This window comes from Saimiri boliviensis, chromosome 13 (assembly GCF_048565385.1).
Source record: "Saimiri boliviensis isolate mSaiBol1 chromosome 13, mSaiBol1.pri, whole genome shotgun sequence".
In the NCBI taxonomy this organism is placed as follows: domain Eukaryota; kingdom Metazoa; phylum Chordata; class Mammalia; order Primates; family Cebidae; genus Saimiri; species Saimiri boliviensis.
In genome coordinates, this window is record NC_133461.1 from 68652888 (window position 1) to 68668727 (window position 15840).

At 45.6% G+C, this 15840-nt stretch overlaps 1 protein-coding gene across 1 annotated transcript in view; it reads right to left on the bottom strand.

Annotated features, from left to right (window-relative positions):
* LOC141580904 (uncharacterized) overlaps positions 1-15840 on the bottom strand; it is a 47328-nt gene that overhangs the window by 7229 nt on the left and 24259 nt on the right. Inside the window, exon 3 of the mRNA XM_074384235.1 lies at positions 2766-3714. Within this exon, the coding sequence (XP_074240336.1) occupies positions 2766-3714 (949 nt within the window). The remainder of the gene's footprint in view (positions 1-2765; positions 3715-15840) is intronic.

Below are 15840 nucleotides of genomic sequence, written 5' to 3' on the forward strand. Positions count from 1 at the left end.
TCGGCTCACCACAACCTCCGACTCCCGGGTTCAAGCGATTCTCCTGCCTCGGCCTCCCAAACACCTGGGATTACAGGCATGTGCCACCATGCCTGGCTAATTTTGTGGTTTGTTTTTTTTTTTGAGACGGAGTTTCGCTCTTGTTACCCAGGCTGGAGTGCAATGGCGCGATCTTGGCTCACCGCAACCTCCGCCTCCTGGGTTCAAGCAATTCTCCTGCCTCAGCCTCCTGAGTAGCTGGGATTATAGGCAAGCGCCACCGTGCCCAGCTAATTTTTTGTATTTTTAGTAGAGACAGGGTTTCACCATGTTGACCAGGATGGTCTCGATCTCTCGACCTCGTGATCTACCCGCCTTGGCCTCCCAAAGTGCTGGGATTACAGGCTTGAGCCACCGCGCCCAGCCCAATTTTGTGTTTTTAGTAGAGACAGGGTTTCTCCATGTTGGTCAGGCTGGTCTCAAACGCCAGACCTCAGTTACCCATCTGCCTCAGCCTCCCAAAGTGCTGGGATTACAGGTGTGAGCCACTTGGTGCCCAGCAAAATTTCTTAAACTGTTACTATTTTCACTCCCAAGTTCAATTTGTCAGTCTTATTAAGATAATCAAACGATCACCCAGCAAGAACACTGTACAGCTTCCACAGGACAGTTCAGGCCGGCCTGGGATGGAAAGGCAGAGATGCACCTCTCTGGTGCCTCCAGACATATTCATAAAATATGGAAGCTAGATTATATATTACCTATAAGTTTCCAGGAAAATCACCAAGTCACCTCACCTTTTAAAGAGAGAGAGAGATTGGTACGAAGGCTCTAAGTTGGCATCTACTCCCCCAAATCATAATTCATTTATCTTAAATGAAACAAAAATGTGTGTTTTGTCAGTGAGGGATCTTTTATTTAGTGAAGTATTAACAAGTAACCTGACCAACTTTGAAAGTAAAAAAGAATCTGAGAAGCTAAAGAAAAATGACAGTGGGTTAGTGGTCAAGAATACCTATCTTGAATTATAAAGAATACCTATCTTGAATCATAATTTAAAATATCTGTATTTATATATAAATTACATGTTCTGTTCTGCCCAACATATATGAATAATCACTGCAATCCATAATTGGGAGCAAAATATTTTATCTTTGAACTTTTCAATTTGTATTTATTTTTATTTTTGTAGAGACAGGGTCTCACTCCACTGCCCAATGTAAACCAAATACGAAATCTTAAGGCTCCACAACCTTCTGCCTGGACCCCCACCCCTCCACCAAGGGCATTCCAGAATTAACCTGAAAAACTCGTTTAGGCCATGATGGGAAGTGGGATGGAACTTGCCTCATTTTGTCCCCCCATTCAGGAAAAGCAGACCAGCACTTAACATGCTGGACACTTAACTTGTAATCTATTCTCTCTGAAGCCTCCTACCTGGAGGCTTCATCTGCATGATAAAACTTTGGTCTCCACAACCTCTTATTGTAACCCAGACATTCCTTTCTATTGATAATAACTCTTTCAACCAAATGCCAATCAGAAAATTTTAAATCTACCTGTAACCTGGAAGCCCCCCCATCACCACCTCCCCAGTTGTCCCACCTTTCTGGACAGAACCAATGCACATCTTTTTTTTTTTTTTTTTTTTTTTTTTTTTTTTTTTTTTTTTTGAGACGGAGTTTCTCTCTTGTTACCCAGGCTGGAGTGCAATGGCACGATCTCGGCTCACCGCAACCTCCGCCTCCTGGGTTCAGGCAATTCTCCTGCCTCAGCCTCCTGAGTAGCTGGGAGTACAGGCACGCGCCACCACGCTCAGCTAATGTTTTGTATTTTTAGTAGAGGCGGGGTTTCACCATGTTGACCGGGATGGTCTCGATCTCTCGACCTCGTGATCCACCCGCCTCGGCCTCCCAAAGTGCTGGGATTACAGGCTTGAGCCACCGCGCCCGGCCTCCAATGCACATCTTAATTTTACATGTATTTGACTGATGACTCGTGGCTCCTCTAAAATGTATAAAACCAAGCTGGGTCCCGACCACCTTTCGGTACATGTTCCCAGGGTCTCCAAAAGGCTATGTCATCAGCCATGGTCACCCATATTTGGCTCAGAACAAATCTTTTCAAATATTTTACGGAGTCTGACTTTTTGTCAACAGCAGGCTGCATCACAGCTCACTGCAGCCTCAAGCGATTCTTTTCCCAACCTCCCGAATAGCAGGGACTTCACGTGCGTGCCACTACCCCTGGCTATTTTTTTTTTTTTTTTTTTTTTGGTACATTTTATAGAGATGGGGGTCTTCCTGTGTTGCCCAGGATGGTCTCGAACTCCTGAGCCACCGCGCCCAGCCTATCTTCGAATATTTAACTTCAAAGTTATCGTTAAAAATTGAATCCCCCCACCAAATATCATGAAAAAAATATATCCACTGATCTGTAGTTTTTCTCTAGTTCTCTATTTTAAATATATTCATTGCAATCTCATCAACGGAGACTTGCATTTGAAATTTTCCACCTTGAGCGGTATTTTTTAATCAGATAGATTTTTTAAAAATCTACACCCAAAAACTAAAAAAAAAAAAAGAAAAAAAGAAAATAAAAATCTACACCCATAAACGAGAGTGAGAGACCCCTGCAATGTAATACACGGATCTTAAGTCATCGAGATTTTCCAGTAAACAATTTGCAGAATGCTGTTTTTCCTAGGTTAACTTGCAATCCTAAAACGGAAGGAGGTTCCGTTTTTAGAAGTTTAAATGTTGTCACAAGGGCGCAAGAATACATACAGTAGCCACGCTTTCCCTCTCTGCGCACAACGCCAGTCATGAGGAGCACCGGGCGGTGCGGGAGCCCTTTCACCTGCGCCGGGCGGCTTCTGCGGCCGAGAGGACCCGGCGCTGCAGCCCGAGCCCTGCGCGCACCCAGCCGGCTTCCTGTTTCCGCAGCAGCGCGCGGGCCTGTCACTGACGCCCCTGAAACTCCGCCCCAGCGGCCTCAGTCGGGCGGGGAAGCCCGAATATCCCCGGAGCCGTCCGGTCCGCCGGTTGCCGGCGTTCTGGAACGCGGGCTGCGGGAGCTGGAAGGCTGTCTGGAGGTGCCAGGCGGATGGCGCCGGGGCTCCGCAGCCTGTCTCCCCCCGAGTGGACAACCCCAGCCGGGGCTGCGTGCGCGACTGCGGAGAGTAAAGGTCGGCCCCTAGCGCCCTTTCCCAAGTGCCTGGCAGGCTCGGCAGTCCCACTGTCGCGTCACAGAGCCCCTGGGCAGTCACTGCAGACGGGCTGAGGGCTCGGAAAAGGCATTCAGGGGACACAGGAGAGGGGCGAGGGCTACGCACGGGCGAGCAGTCATTATGGCCCAGGCAAGGCCCGTTGCTGGGCGCACAGGCGGGCAGGAGGAACTCGCGCCCCGGGCGGCGCGCCCGGCCTCCTGAAGCCAGGACCGGCTTCTGGGCACAGCCATGGCGGCGGCCGGGGGTGGCCACTACTCCCCGCGAGCCCGCCTTCCCTCCCCAGAAGTCCCCAGAGCCCGCATCAGAGCTCCAGGGCCTGGAGGAGCCAGGCGGGCAGCTGACTGCCCGGAAAGCCCGAGCCACTCCCCGGCTCCGCGAGCGGTGGCAACCAGTGCCGCCCGGCTCCCCTCCCGCGCCACGCTGCCCCTGGGGACCCACCGGGCCTGGCTGGGCGTCTTTCCTCTCCTGCGACCCCGGGGCCTTGCAAAGTGCCCTCCAGAGATGTGCTCAGGAAGTGTGTGATGAATAAAGGGGACAATCAGGATAACTGTAATAAATATTTATTATGCACTTGCTTTTCTCTCACTGATGTTACTAATTGTAATAGTGTAGCACGGCGTGTTCCAGTTTTTTAAGTGCTTTCACATTCTTCAAAAAAATCCTCAAAATAAGCCTGTATATTAAAAGCGGGAGCCATTATTCCATATTTCAAGAAGTAAACTAGCTCAGAGTAATAACCCACATAGAGCCTTCCACCCAGCCAATTTTGGTACATTTTCACAAATCTATGAGTGTGGTTAATACACAAAGATGTCGTATGAGGATTATATAGGACACAGCCAGCAAAATGCCTGGTATACAATAAGTATCCGGTAAATGGTTATTATTAGTAAGAATATTGTAGTATTTTCAGATATGATCAGGTGAACAACTTTGACACAATCGAAACCGGGACAGCCTGATTCCATAAACACTGATATGTCACAGTGGAATGTTTGCAGCCTCACCCCTAAAGTATTCTTGCTGACTGACAAAGGAAACAACCCAGTTAAGCTTACAACTCTAACCACAGGCTAAAGGAAATATAGGGCCGGGCGCGGTGGCTCAAGCCTGTAATCCCAGCACTTTGGGAGGCCGAGGCGGGTGGATCACGAGGTCGACAGATCGAGACCATCCTGGTCAACATGGTGAAACCCCGTCTCTACTAAAAAAAATACAAAAATTAGCTGGGCATGGTGGTGCGTGCCTGTAATCCCAGCTACTCAGGAGGCTGAGGCAGGAGAATTGCCTGAACCCAGGAGGCGGAGGTTGCGGTGAGCCGAGATCGTGCCATTGCACTCCAGCCTGGGTAACAAGAGCGAAACTCCGCCTAAAAAAAAAAACAAAAAGAATCAGAAAGAGATGTGACAAGGGAAGGAAGGTCAGAGAGATGCAACCTGACAAGGATGTGGCCGCTGGTGCTGACTCCGGAGATGGAAGAAGGGGCCACAAGCCCAGGAATGGCACAGGTGGCCTCTCAAGGGTGGAAAAGGCAAGGAATGAATTATTCTGCAGATGCTCAGGTGTCCTGCCATCACCTGAATTTTAGCCCAGTGAGACCCACATAGGCTCCTGACCTACAGGACTTGTAGAGTAATAAATTTGCATTGTTTTAAGTAACCAAAGTGATAGTAATTTGTTACAGTATCCATAGAAAACTAATAAAAGCATTTACTATATTTCTCTCCGTGTTTTTGTGAATTTAAGATTTTTCAGCCGGGTTCGGGCAGCTCACGCCTGTAATCCCAGCACTTTGGGAGGCTGAGTCGGGCAGATCACAAGGTCAGGAATTTGAGACCAGCCTGGCCAATACGGTGAAACCCCATCTCTAGTAAAAATACAAAAATTAGCCAGGCATAGTGGTGGGCACCCCTAGTCCCAGCTACTCAGGAGACTGAGGCAGGAGAATCGCTTGAACCTGGGAGGTAGAGGTTGCACTGAGCCGAGATTGAACCACTGTACTCCAGCCTGGGTGACAGAGTGAGACCCTCCCTGTCTTAAGAAAAAAAAAAGAAAAAGATTTTTTTGTAATAAAATATTTATTAAGTCCATAAAACATACACCTAAGAAATACATTTTTCAGGCCGGGCGTGGTGGCTCAAGCCTGTAATCCCAGCACTTTGGGAGGCCGAGGCGGGTGGATCACGAGGTCAAGAGATCGAGACCATCCTGGTCAACATGGTGAAACCCCGTCTCTACTAAAAATACAAAAACTAGCTGGGCGTGGTGGCACATGCCTGTAATCCCAGCTACTTAGGAGGCTGAGGCAGGAGAATTGCCTGAGCCCAGGAGGCAGAGGTTGCGGTGAGCCGAGACCGTGCCATTGCACTCCAGCCTGGGTAACAAGAGCGAAACTCCGTCTCAAAAAAAAAAAAAAAAATACATTTTTCAAAGTAATTCATTTAGACCTGAAGTGTAATCTAACCTAGCATAGAATTATGCAATGCATTTTAATTTCCAAAGGAATTATATATCATAAATCCCTTTTTAAAAATAATTGTTGAGTATAGTTAGTAAAATAATGTTGATTTTCGAAGTCACAGGTATAATACAGCATGGTGTGACCTATTCCTGACTTTATTATTTTATTATTATTGTTATTATTTTCTTTTTTGAGACAGAGTCTTACTTTGTCTCCCAGGCTGGAGTGCAGTGGCTCATTCTCAGCTCACTGCAACCTCTGCTTTCTGTGTTCAAGCCATCCTCCTGCCTCAGCCTCCAGAGTAGCTGGGATTACAGGCACTTGCCACCAACCCAGATAATTTTTGTATTTTTAGTAGAGACAGGGTTTTACCATGTTGGCCAGGGTGGTCTGGAACTCCTGACCTCAAGTGATCTGCCCACCTTGGCCTCCCAAAGTGCTGGGATTACAGGTGTAAGCCAGAGCTCCTGGCCCCATTCCTAACTTTAGAATTGGTTTATCTAGACTGACTGTTATCAAAATCTGCATATTGACATGACTTCAAGATGCTAACATTTATGAAGGTAATTTTCCTACTGGCATATATTAATTTCAGGAAACAGATAAAACAATGAATAAATAAAATGTATAAAACAGAATATTTAAAGAAAATAATCTCTTGGCTGGGCGCAGTGTAATCCCAGCACTTTGGGAGGCCGAGATGGGCAGATCACCTGAGGTCGGTAGTTCGAGACCAGCCTGACCAACATGGAGAAATCCCATCTCTACAAAAATCACAAAAATTAGCCAGGCAAGGTGGTGCATGCCTGTAATCCCAGCTACTCAGGAAGCTGAGGTAAGAGAATCACTTGAACCCGGGAGGCGGAGGTTTTGGTGAGCTGAGATCACACCATTGCACTCCAGCCTGGGCAACAAGAGCAAAACTCCATCTCAAAAAAAAGAAAAGAATCTCTTAAAATATGTAAAAGTAGAATAGCTAAAAAATCAAAGGCCGGGCGCGGTGGCTCAAGCTTGTAATCCCAGCACTTTGGGAGGCCGAGGCGGGTGGATCATGAGGTCGAGAGATCGAGACCATCCTGGTCAACATGGTGAAACCCCGTCTCTACTAAAAATACAAAAAAAATTAGCTGGGCATGGTGGCACGTGCCTGTAATCCCAGCTACTCAGGAGGCTGAGGCAGGAGAATTGCCTGAACCCAGGAGGCGGAGGTTGCGGTGAGCCGAGATCGCGCCATTGCACTCCAGCCTGGGTAACAAGAGCGAAACTCCGTCTCAAAAAAAAAAAAAAAAAAAAAAGTCAGTAATGAATATTTTGATGTAATTTCTAATTTTTAATTAATGAATATTAGGCATTTTCTATTATATAAATAAATTACCCACATTTTGTCAAATTTGCTAAAACAGTACGGACACGGTGGCTCACACCTGTAATCCCAGCACTTTGGTAGGCCGAGGCGGGCAGATCACTGGAGGTCTGGAGTTCGAGGCCAGCCTAGCCAACATGGTGAAACCCCATCTCTACTAAGAATACAAAAGAAGGCGGGTGGATCACGAGGTCAAGAGATTGAGACCATCCTGGTCAACAAGGAGAAACCCCATCTCTACTTAAAATACAAAAATTAGCTGGGCATGGTGGCACGCGCCTGTAGTCCCAGCTACTCCGGAGGCTGAGGCAGGAGAATTGCTTAAACCCAGGAGGCGGAGGTTGCGGTGAGCCGAGATCACGCCATTGCACTCCAGCCTGGGTAAAAAGAGTGAAACTCTGTCTCAAAAACAAAAACAACAACAAAAAAAGAATTAGTTGTAGTGCCAGACACCTGTAATTCTAGTTACTCAGCAGGAGGCTGAGGCAGGAGAATCACTTGATCTCAGGAGGTAGAGGTTGCAGTGAGCTGAGATAGTGCCATTGTACTCCATGCTGGGCAACAAAAGCAAAACTCCATCTCAATTTTTTAAAAAATTGCTAAATCAAATAACATTTATTTGTCCATAGTTTTAACCAATTTTATTAGTTGCTTTTAATGCCGTTAACCTATTTTTTATTTATTTATTTCATGTTTTGAGACCGAGTCTTGTTCTGTCGCCCAGGCTGAAATGTAGTGACACAATCTCAGCTCATTGCAACCTCTGCTTCCCGGGTTCAAGAGATTCTCATTCCTCAGCCTCTGGGGTAGCTGGGATTACAGGTGTGTGTCACCTTACCTGGCTTTTTTTCTTTTCTTTCTTTTTTTTTTTTTTAGAGACGGGGTTTCCCCACGTTGGCCAGGCTGTTCTCAAAATCCTGACCTCAGGTGATCAACCTGCCTCAGTCTTGCAAAGTGCTAGGAGTACAGGCTTGAGCTACCACACCGGGCCTACTTGGGGTTTTTGTCTCTTGAGACAAGGTCTCATTGTGTTGCCTGGGCTGGCCTCAAACTCCTGGATTTAAGCGATCCTCCCACCTCAACCACCTAAGTAACTGGGACCACAGGTGTGCACTGATGAGCCTCACTAACTGGTTTTAATTCTATATAGCACTCTTCAAATCATTGTTTCCTCTCTAAACATCTTAGGTTTCACATTTTACTTCACTGTCTTATAAACTGTTTTTCTGTGGGAGCAGGTACATTGTATAACATCGTGGTATACATAGTGGTGTACATTGTTGTAGTATACATTGTTGTGCTATGGTAACATTGTGTATCCTTGCTGCCTTGTATTTAAAAAATCCTGGCTTACACTAAGGAAGCCTTGGAAACTCTAACATAAAATGGTGTTTGAGAGCCTGAAATACAAAACTGAGAGATCTTTTATTTTAAAAGGATCAGACCAGGTGCAGTGGTTCATGCCTGTAATCCCACACTTCAAGAGGCCCAGGAAGGCAGACTGCTTGAGCTCAGGAGTTTGAGACCAGCTTGGGCAACATGGCAAGACCCCATCATACAAAAAAATACAAAAATTAGCTGGGCATGGTGGCACCTGCCTGTAATCCCAGCTGCTAGGGAACCTGAGGCATGAAAATCACTTGAGCCTGGGAGGGGGTAGGTTGCAGTGAGCTGAGATTTTGCACCTCTGCAGTCCAGCATGGGTGACAGAATGAGACTCTATCTCAAAATAAATAAATAAATAAAAATAAGGCTGGAGGTGGTGGCTCATGCCTGTAATTTCAGCAGTTTGGAATTCGAGGCCAGCCTGGTCAGCATGATGAAACCCTGTCTCTATTTAAAAAAAAAAAAAAAAAAAAAAAAAAAAAAAAATTAGCTGGCCTTTGTGGCAGGCGCCTGTAATCCTGGCTACTCGGGAAGCTGAGACAGAATTGCTTAAACCAGGGAGACAGAGGTTACAGTGAGCCAAGATCTTGCCATTGCACTCCAGCCTGGGCAACAGAGTGAGACTCATCTCAAAAAAGGAAAAGAAAAATTAGCCCAGTGTGGTGACACATGCCTGTAGTCCCAGCTACCCTGGAGGCTGAAGCAGGAGAATCTCCTGAACCTGAGAGGCAGAGGTTGCAGTGAGCCAAGATCGCACCACTGCACTCTGGCCTGGGCAACAAGACTTCATCTCAAAAAAAAAAAAAAAGACAAGGTCTTGTTCTATAGTCCAGGCTGGAGTGCAGTGGCGTGAACACCACCTTCAGACTCACAAGTGATCCACCTGCCTCAGCCTCTGGCACAGCTGGGTCTATAGGTGTGTTCGACCAGGTCCAGTTTATTTTTAAATTTTTTGTAGAGGCAAGGTCTCACAATGTTTCCTGGTCTCAGACTCCTGGGCTCAAGTGATCCTCCCACCTTGGCCTCCCAAAGTGCTGGTATTAAAGGCGTGAGCCACCTCGCCAAGTGGAGAAACATTCTTATATTTTAACCATGTTTGCTGAATTATTATAAGATATTTGCCTACATTATATCAGTGAGTACTCTGGGGGGAAATGAAACTCAGGAAGACGAGCACTCCTCATCTTTCACGATATCCAGCCTTCCTGTATCCTAGGTGCTCAGTAATCCCAGCTACTTAGTGTTTTCAAAGATAATTCTAAGGACTGTGCTATGGACATGAAGATGAAACTGGGAAAAGGTAGTAGGATCCTAAAATCCAAGAGATGAACTTTTGTGGAGAATTGGTGAATTCGCTTTAAATTGTCATGCAACAAATGACCACAAACTTAGCAACTTAAAACACCTTGGCCAGGTGCTATGGCTCATGCCTGTAATCCCAGCACTTTGGGATTACAGGGTGGGTGGATCACCTGAAGTCAGGAGTTCGAGACCAGCCTGACCAACAGGGTGAAACCCTGTCTGTACTAAAAATGCAAAAAAATTAGCCAGGCATGGTGGCACACACCTCTATTTCTATCTACTCAGGAGGCTGAGGCAGGAGAATTGTTTGAACTTAGGAGACGGAAGTTGCAGTGAGCAGAGAGCACCATTGCACTCCAGCCTGGGTGACAAGAGTGAAACTCCATCTTAAAAAACAAAACAAAACAAAACAAAAAAACAAAACTGTAATCCCAGCACTTTGGGAGGATCACCTGAGGTCAGGAGTTCGAAACCACCCTGGCCAACATGGAGAAACCCCATCTCTAAAAAAAGGAAGTTTCCTTTTGATAGTGAGTTCTCCTTCTGCTTTTATCTTATTTTATTTTATTTTTTGAGACAGAGTCTCCTTCTGTCACCCAGGCTGGAGTGCAGTGGCCCAACCTCAGCTCACTGCAACCTCTGCCTCCTGGGGTCAAGCAATTCTCCTGCCTCAGTCTCCTGAGTAGCTGAGACTACAGGCATGTGCCAACACTCCTAGCTAATTTTTATATTTTTAGCATAGATAGGGTTTTGCCATGTTGGCCAGGCTGGCCTCAAACTCCTGACCTCAGATGATCCTCCCATCTTGGCCTGTCAAAGTACTAGGATTACAGGCAGGAATCACCCTGCCCAGCTGCAATATTTTTCTTAAGGTAAATGTTTTCTAGATCCTGTTTATTTATCTATTTATTTGTTTTTGTTTTTGTTTTTTTTGTTTATTCTGAGACAGAATCTTGCTCTGTCACCCAGGCTGGAGTGGGGTGGTACAATCTCAGCTCATTGCAACCTATGCCTCCCGGATTCAAGCAATTCTCCTGTCTCAGCCTCCTGAGTAGCTGGGACTACAGTCACACACCACCAAGCCCGGTTAATTTTTGTATTTTTAGTAGAGACAGGGTTTTGCCATGTTGGCGAGGCTGGTCTCCAACTTCTGACCTCAGGTGATCTGCCTACCTTGGCCTCCCAAAGTGCTGGGATTACAGGCCTGAGCCACTGAGGCTTCTGTATCCTATTTTAGATTATGATGTTTGAGGTTGAAAGTATTACCTACTACATCTATTTTCTTTCCCTTCGAGTAGTGTTTGCACTGTGATCTTAATAAATTACAGAAGGCTTACACCTGTAATCCCAGCACCTTGGGAGGCTGAGATGGGAGGATCCTTTAAGCCCAGGAGTTCAAGACCAGCCTGGGAAACATGGCAAAACCCCATCTCTACAAATAATACAAAAAAAAAAAAAAATTAGCCAACCTTGGTGGCATGCTCCTATAGCATCAGGTTCCCCCAGGAAAGCGTGGCTAGAATGGCAGCTGAAAACAGGAAGGATTTTGCCCCATGCAGTAGTGAGTGAGTATAAGGGGCCCATGGGGAGACCTGAAAGACTAGAGCAATCCTTCCTTCAGGGATTAAGACCCCTCATAGAGGGGAAACTCTTAAGATGGAAGAAGAATTTTGCATGATGTAGAATAGAGAAATGTAGGAAAAGGCAGATAAAGGTGAGAAACAGGAAATTTCATAAGGCATGCTTCCCTACTTTAGCATATGAATTAAAACAACAGAAAAGTTTACTAGGTGCTATGATCTGATGTTTGTGTTCACTCCTCCCAATTCACATGTTGATATCTAATCACAGATGTGATAGTATTAGGAGGAAGGGCTTTTGGGAGGTGATTATGTCATGGTGGCAGGGCCCTCACAAATGGAATTGTGCCCTTATGAAAGAGGCCCCAGAGAGCTCCCTAACCTTTCTACCACCGCCACCTGAGGACACAGCAGGAAGGCACTGTGTGAACCAGGAAGCAGGACCTCACGAGACACTGAATCTACCAGTGTCTGTACTTGTCAAGTCCAGTCCTGATCTTGACTCCCCAGCCTCCAGAACGTGAAAAATAAAATTTCTGTTGTCTATAAGCCACCCAGTTTATGGCATTTTGTTAAAGGAGCCCAAACTAACCAAGACACTAGGTGAAGTTGCAAAAAGCTCTCCTGAACTCTGCCTCCTTCTAGGTATTAAAGAGAAGTAACCTAAGAGGAACATTTGTGAAGAACTGACATCAACGATATACAAAGTTATCATCAGAAAAAAATGAACGCCAGGTGTGGTGGCTCACACTTGTAATCCCAGCAACCTCATCTCTACTAAAAAACAAAAAATCGGCCAGGTATGATGTCATGTGCCTGTAGGTCCAGCTACTCAGGAGGTTGAGATGGGAGAGTTGTTTGAGCCCAGGAGGTTGAGGGTGCTATGAGCTATGATTGTGCCACTGCACTCCAGCCTGGGCAACAGAGAGAGACCCTGTTGAAAGAAGGAAGGGAGAGAGGGAGGGAAGGAGGGAGGGAGGGGAGAGAGAGAGAAAGAAAGAAAGAGAAAGAAAGGAAAGAAAGAAAAGGAAGAAAGGAAAGAAGGAAAGAGAGAAAGAAAGGAAGAAAGAAAGAAGCAAAGGAAGGAAGGAAGGAAGGAGGGGGGAAGAAAGGGGGAGAGGGAGGAAGGGAGGGAGGAAGAATGACGTTTGTACAGACAATGAAAGCATACCACAAAGACATGACCATAAAACGGATAAAAGCTGTAGCCTATTGTTTCAGAACAAGCTCAAGATCTTAAGAGAATAATAGAAGATATGAAGTAATAACATAAATCTGAATTAGGAAAACTCAGAAATTAAGTAACACTTCAGAAAAGAATTAAAAATAAAAGGAAAAAAGTAAGAAATGTAAACTAAATAGCAGTGCCTACTTTACAATATTGCTGTGAGAAGTAGCCCCTTTACTATATATAAAATGTTGGATGTGGGGAGGAAGGCAGCAAGTCACACTGCCACATGTGTACCTATGCAACAATCTTGCATGTTCTTCACATGTACCCCAAAACCTAAAATGCAATCAAAAAAATGTTGGACATGTGCCTGCCACGTAGTGAGTGCTCAGCAAGGAGAAGATAGAACTACTTGGCACAGGCTGGAGTGCAATGGCACGATCTTGGCTCACCACAACCTCCACCTCTCAAGATCAAGCAATTCTCCTGCCTCAGCCTCCTGAGTAGCTGGGATTACAGGCATGTGCCACCACGCCCAGCTAATTTTTGTATGCTTAGTAGAGATGGGGTTTCACCATGTTGACTAGGCTGGTCTCGAACTCCTGATGTCCTATGATCCACCTATCTCAGCCTCCCAAAGTGCTGGGATTACAGGTGTGAGCTACCACACCCAGCCTGTTTCAGGATTTAAGGTCAACTGGGAAAGACTTTAACTTCCCAAGGTTAAAAAACGTAAAAAGCTGCTCTTCCTCCTAGCTGCCACGGAACAGGCCACCACACTGGAATATGCCAATCCTGTCAAGATGTACTATCTTTTTGCAAAATGTCAGCCTCAGTTCTGGCAGGTACAGAGTCCCCTCTTCCAATCCTCCCTGTGTCATGTCTCCTCTGAGTGCTAGTCTGCCTAGCTGACTGCAGATTTGCAGCACCCCACCTGAGATGATCTGCCCTGCTCTGCGATGAATCATTGAGATCACAAAGATACAAAGACAGTGACGGTGTATGTAAGCCATGCACTGTGCTTATTCCTGTGTGAGCAGCATGTACATCCCATGTGGGGCGTCCCTGGCTTTCAATTCCTTTGTCACTAACTGAAAATCATATCATTAATACATTTTGAAAAATGACAAAAAGAATAAATTTCTAAATAAGCAAACATAAGTGCTCACAATTCATTAAGGATTTTGCAGATTTTTCAATTATTATACATCCAGGCCACCAGGAATATGCTCATCAAATAATAAAACCCAAAATTATATTCCTCAGTATGCTGGGTCAAAGAGTCACTGCCACTGTAAGAATTCCATATATCCAGACCAGCCTGGGCAGCCTTTTTTTGTAGAGTGAGACCCCATCTGTACAAAAAAAATTTTTTCATTAGCCAGGTATGGTGGAGTGCTCCTGTAACCCTAGCTACTTGAGAGACTGAGATGGGAGGACTGCTTGAGGCCAGGAGGTTGAGGCTACGGTGAGCTGAGATTACATCACTGCACTCCAGCCTGGGTGACAGAGTGAGACCCTGTCAAGGAAAGAAAGAGAGAAAGAGAGAGAGGAAGGAAGGAAAGAAGGAAGGAAGGAAGAGAGGGAGGGAGGGAAAGAAAAGAAAAAGAAAAAGAGAAAGAAAAAGGAAGGAAGGGAAGGAGAGAGAGAGAAAGAAAAAAAGAAAGAAAGTTAGTAGACAACTTAGAATGGGTGGGGCAGTGTGTAGTTTTTCAGCATTCCTTTAGTGTTATATAAAAGAAAGATTTGGCCGGGCGCGGTGGCTCAAGCCTGTAATCCCAGCACTTTGGGAGGCTGAGGCGGGTGGATCTCGAGGTCAAGAGATGGAGACCATCCTGGTCAACATGGTGAAACCCCGTCTCTACTAAAAATACAAAAAATTAGCTGGGCATGGTGGCGCATGCCTGTAATCCCAGCTACTCAGGAGGCTGAGGCAGGAGAATTGCCTGAACCCGGGAGGCGGAGGTTGCGGTGAGCCGAGATCGCGCCATTGCACTCCAGGCTGGGTAACAAGAGCGAAACTCCGTCTCAAAAAAAAAAAAAGAAAGAAAGATTTGAAAATTACTGAGCTGGATGACAGGAAACAGTCTCTCGACTCAAAATGAGAAGGTTGAGCACTTGACCTTTTGATGTAGACATGTGCTAATTTTATTCATATAAATTCAGCTTATATAAGCTATTCAATTATTAGAAAACAACATCCAAGGGAGTATTTCATTCCCAATCTTAGTTGAATCAGATTTGGGAGAATATTTACACGGACCAAATAAAAAAATTATTGCACACTATGCAAACTATAAAATACGTCATGTAACTTCACTGGAAGAAAACTTATGTTTTCTTCTCTCTTTTTCACAATGAATCAGCAGGCAATTATTAAGTATTTTCTTTTCTTTTCTTATTTTTTTTTTAAGACGGAATCTCACTCTGTCACCCAGGCTGGAGTATAGTGGCAAGATCTTGGCTCACTGTAACCTCCACCTCCCGGGTTCAAGCGATTCTCCTGCCTCAGCCTCCCGAGTAGCTGGAATTATAGGTGCCCACCACTACACCCAGCTAATTTATTTATTTATTTATTTATTTATTTTTGTATTTTTAGTAGAGACAGGGTTTCACCATGTTGGCCACACTGGTCTCGAACTTCTGACCTTGTGATTCACCCACCTTGGCCTCCCAAAGTGCTGGGATTACAGGCATGAGCCACCACACCTGGGCTTATTAAGTATTTTCTATGTGCCAACATTGTGTTAGCTTGTACTGGGGAATACAAAATACAATTATTTCTCATAGTAGTTATGTTCTAAAAGTTGCTGCAAACACTGATTTTGTAAATACTAAAACCTTTGGCCCTGGAGGAATTACAGGGTTAGGTTCCTGCAAGCCTCTGATCATGACATACTCATCAATCAATCAATGTATAACCTTGGGGGTTTTTGGGTTTTTTTTTTGTTGTTGTTTTGTTTTTGTTTTTTTTGAGACGGAGTTTTGCTCTTGTTACCCAGGCTGGAGTGCAATGGCACGATCTTGGCTCACTGCAACCTCTGCCTCCTGGGTTCAAGCAATTCTCCTGCCTCAGCCTCCCGAGTAGCGGGGACTGCAGACGCGCGCCACCATGCCCAGCTAATTTTTGTATTTTTAGTAGAGACGGGGTTTCACCTGTTGACCAGGATGGTCTCGATCTCTTGACCTCGTGATCCACCCGCCTCAGCCTCCCCAAGTGCTGGGATTATAGGCGTGAGCCACCACGCCCGGCCTGTTTTGTTTTGTTTTGAAATGGAGTCTTGCTCTGTTGCTCAGGCTAGAGTGTAGTGGCATGATCTCAAGTGATTCTCCTGCCTCAGCCTCCTGAGTAGCTGGGACTACAAGCCC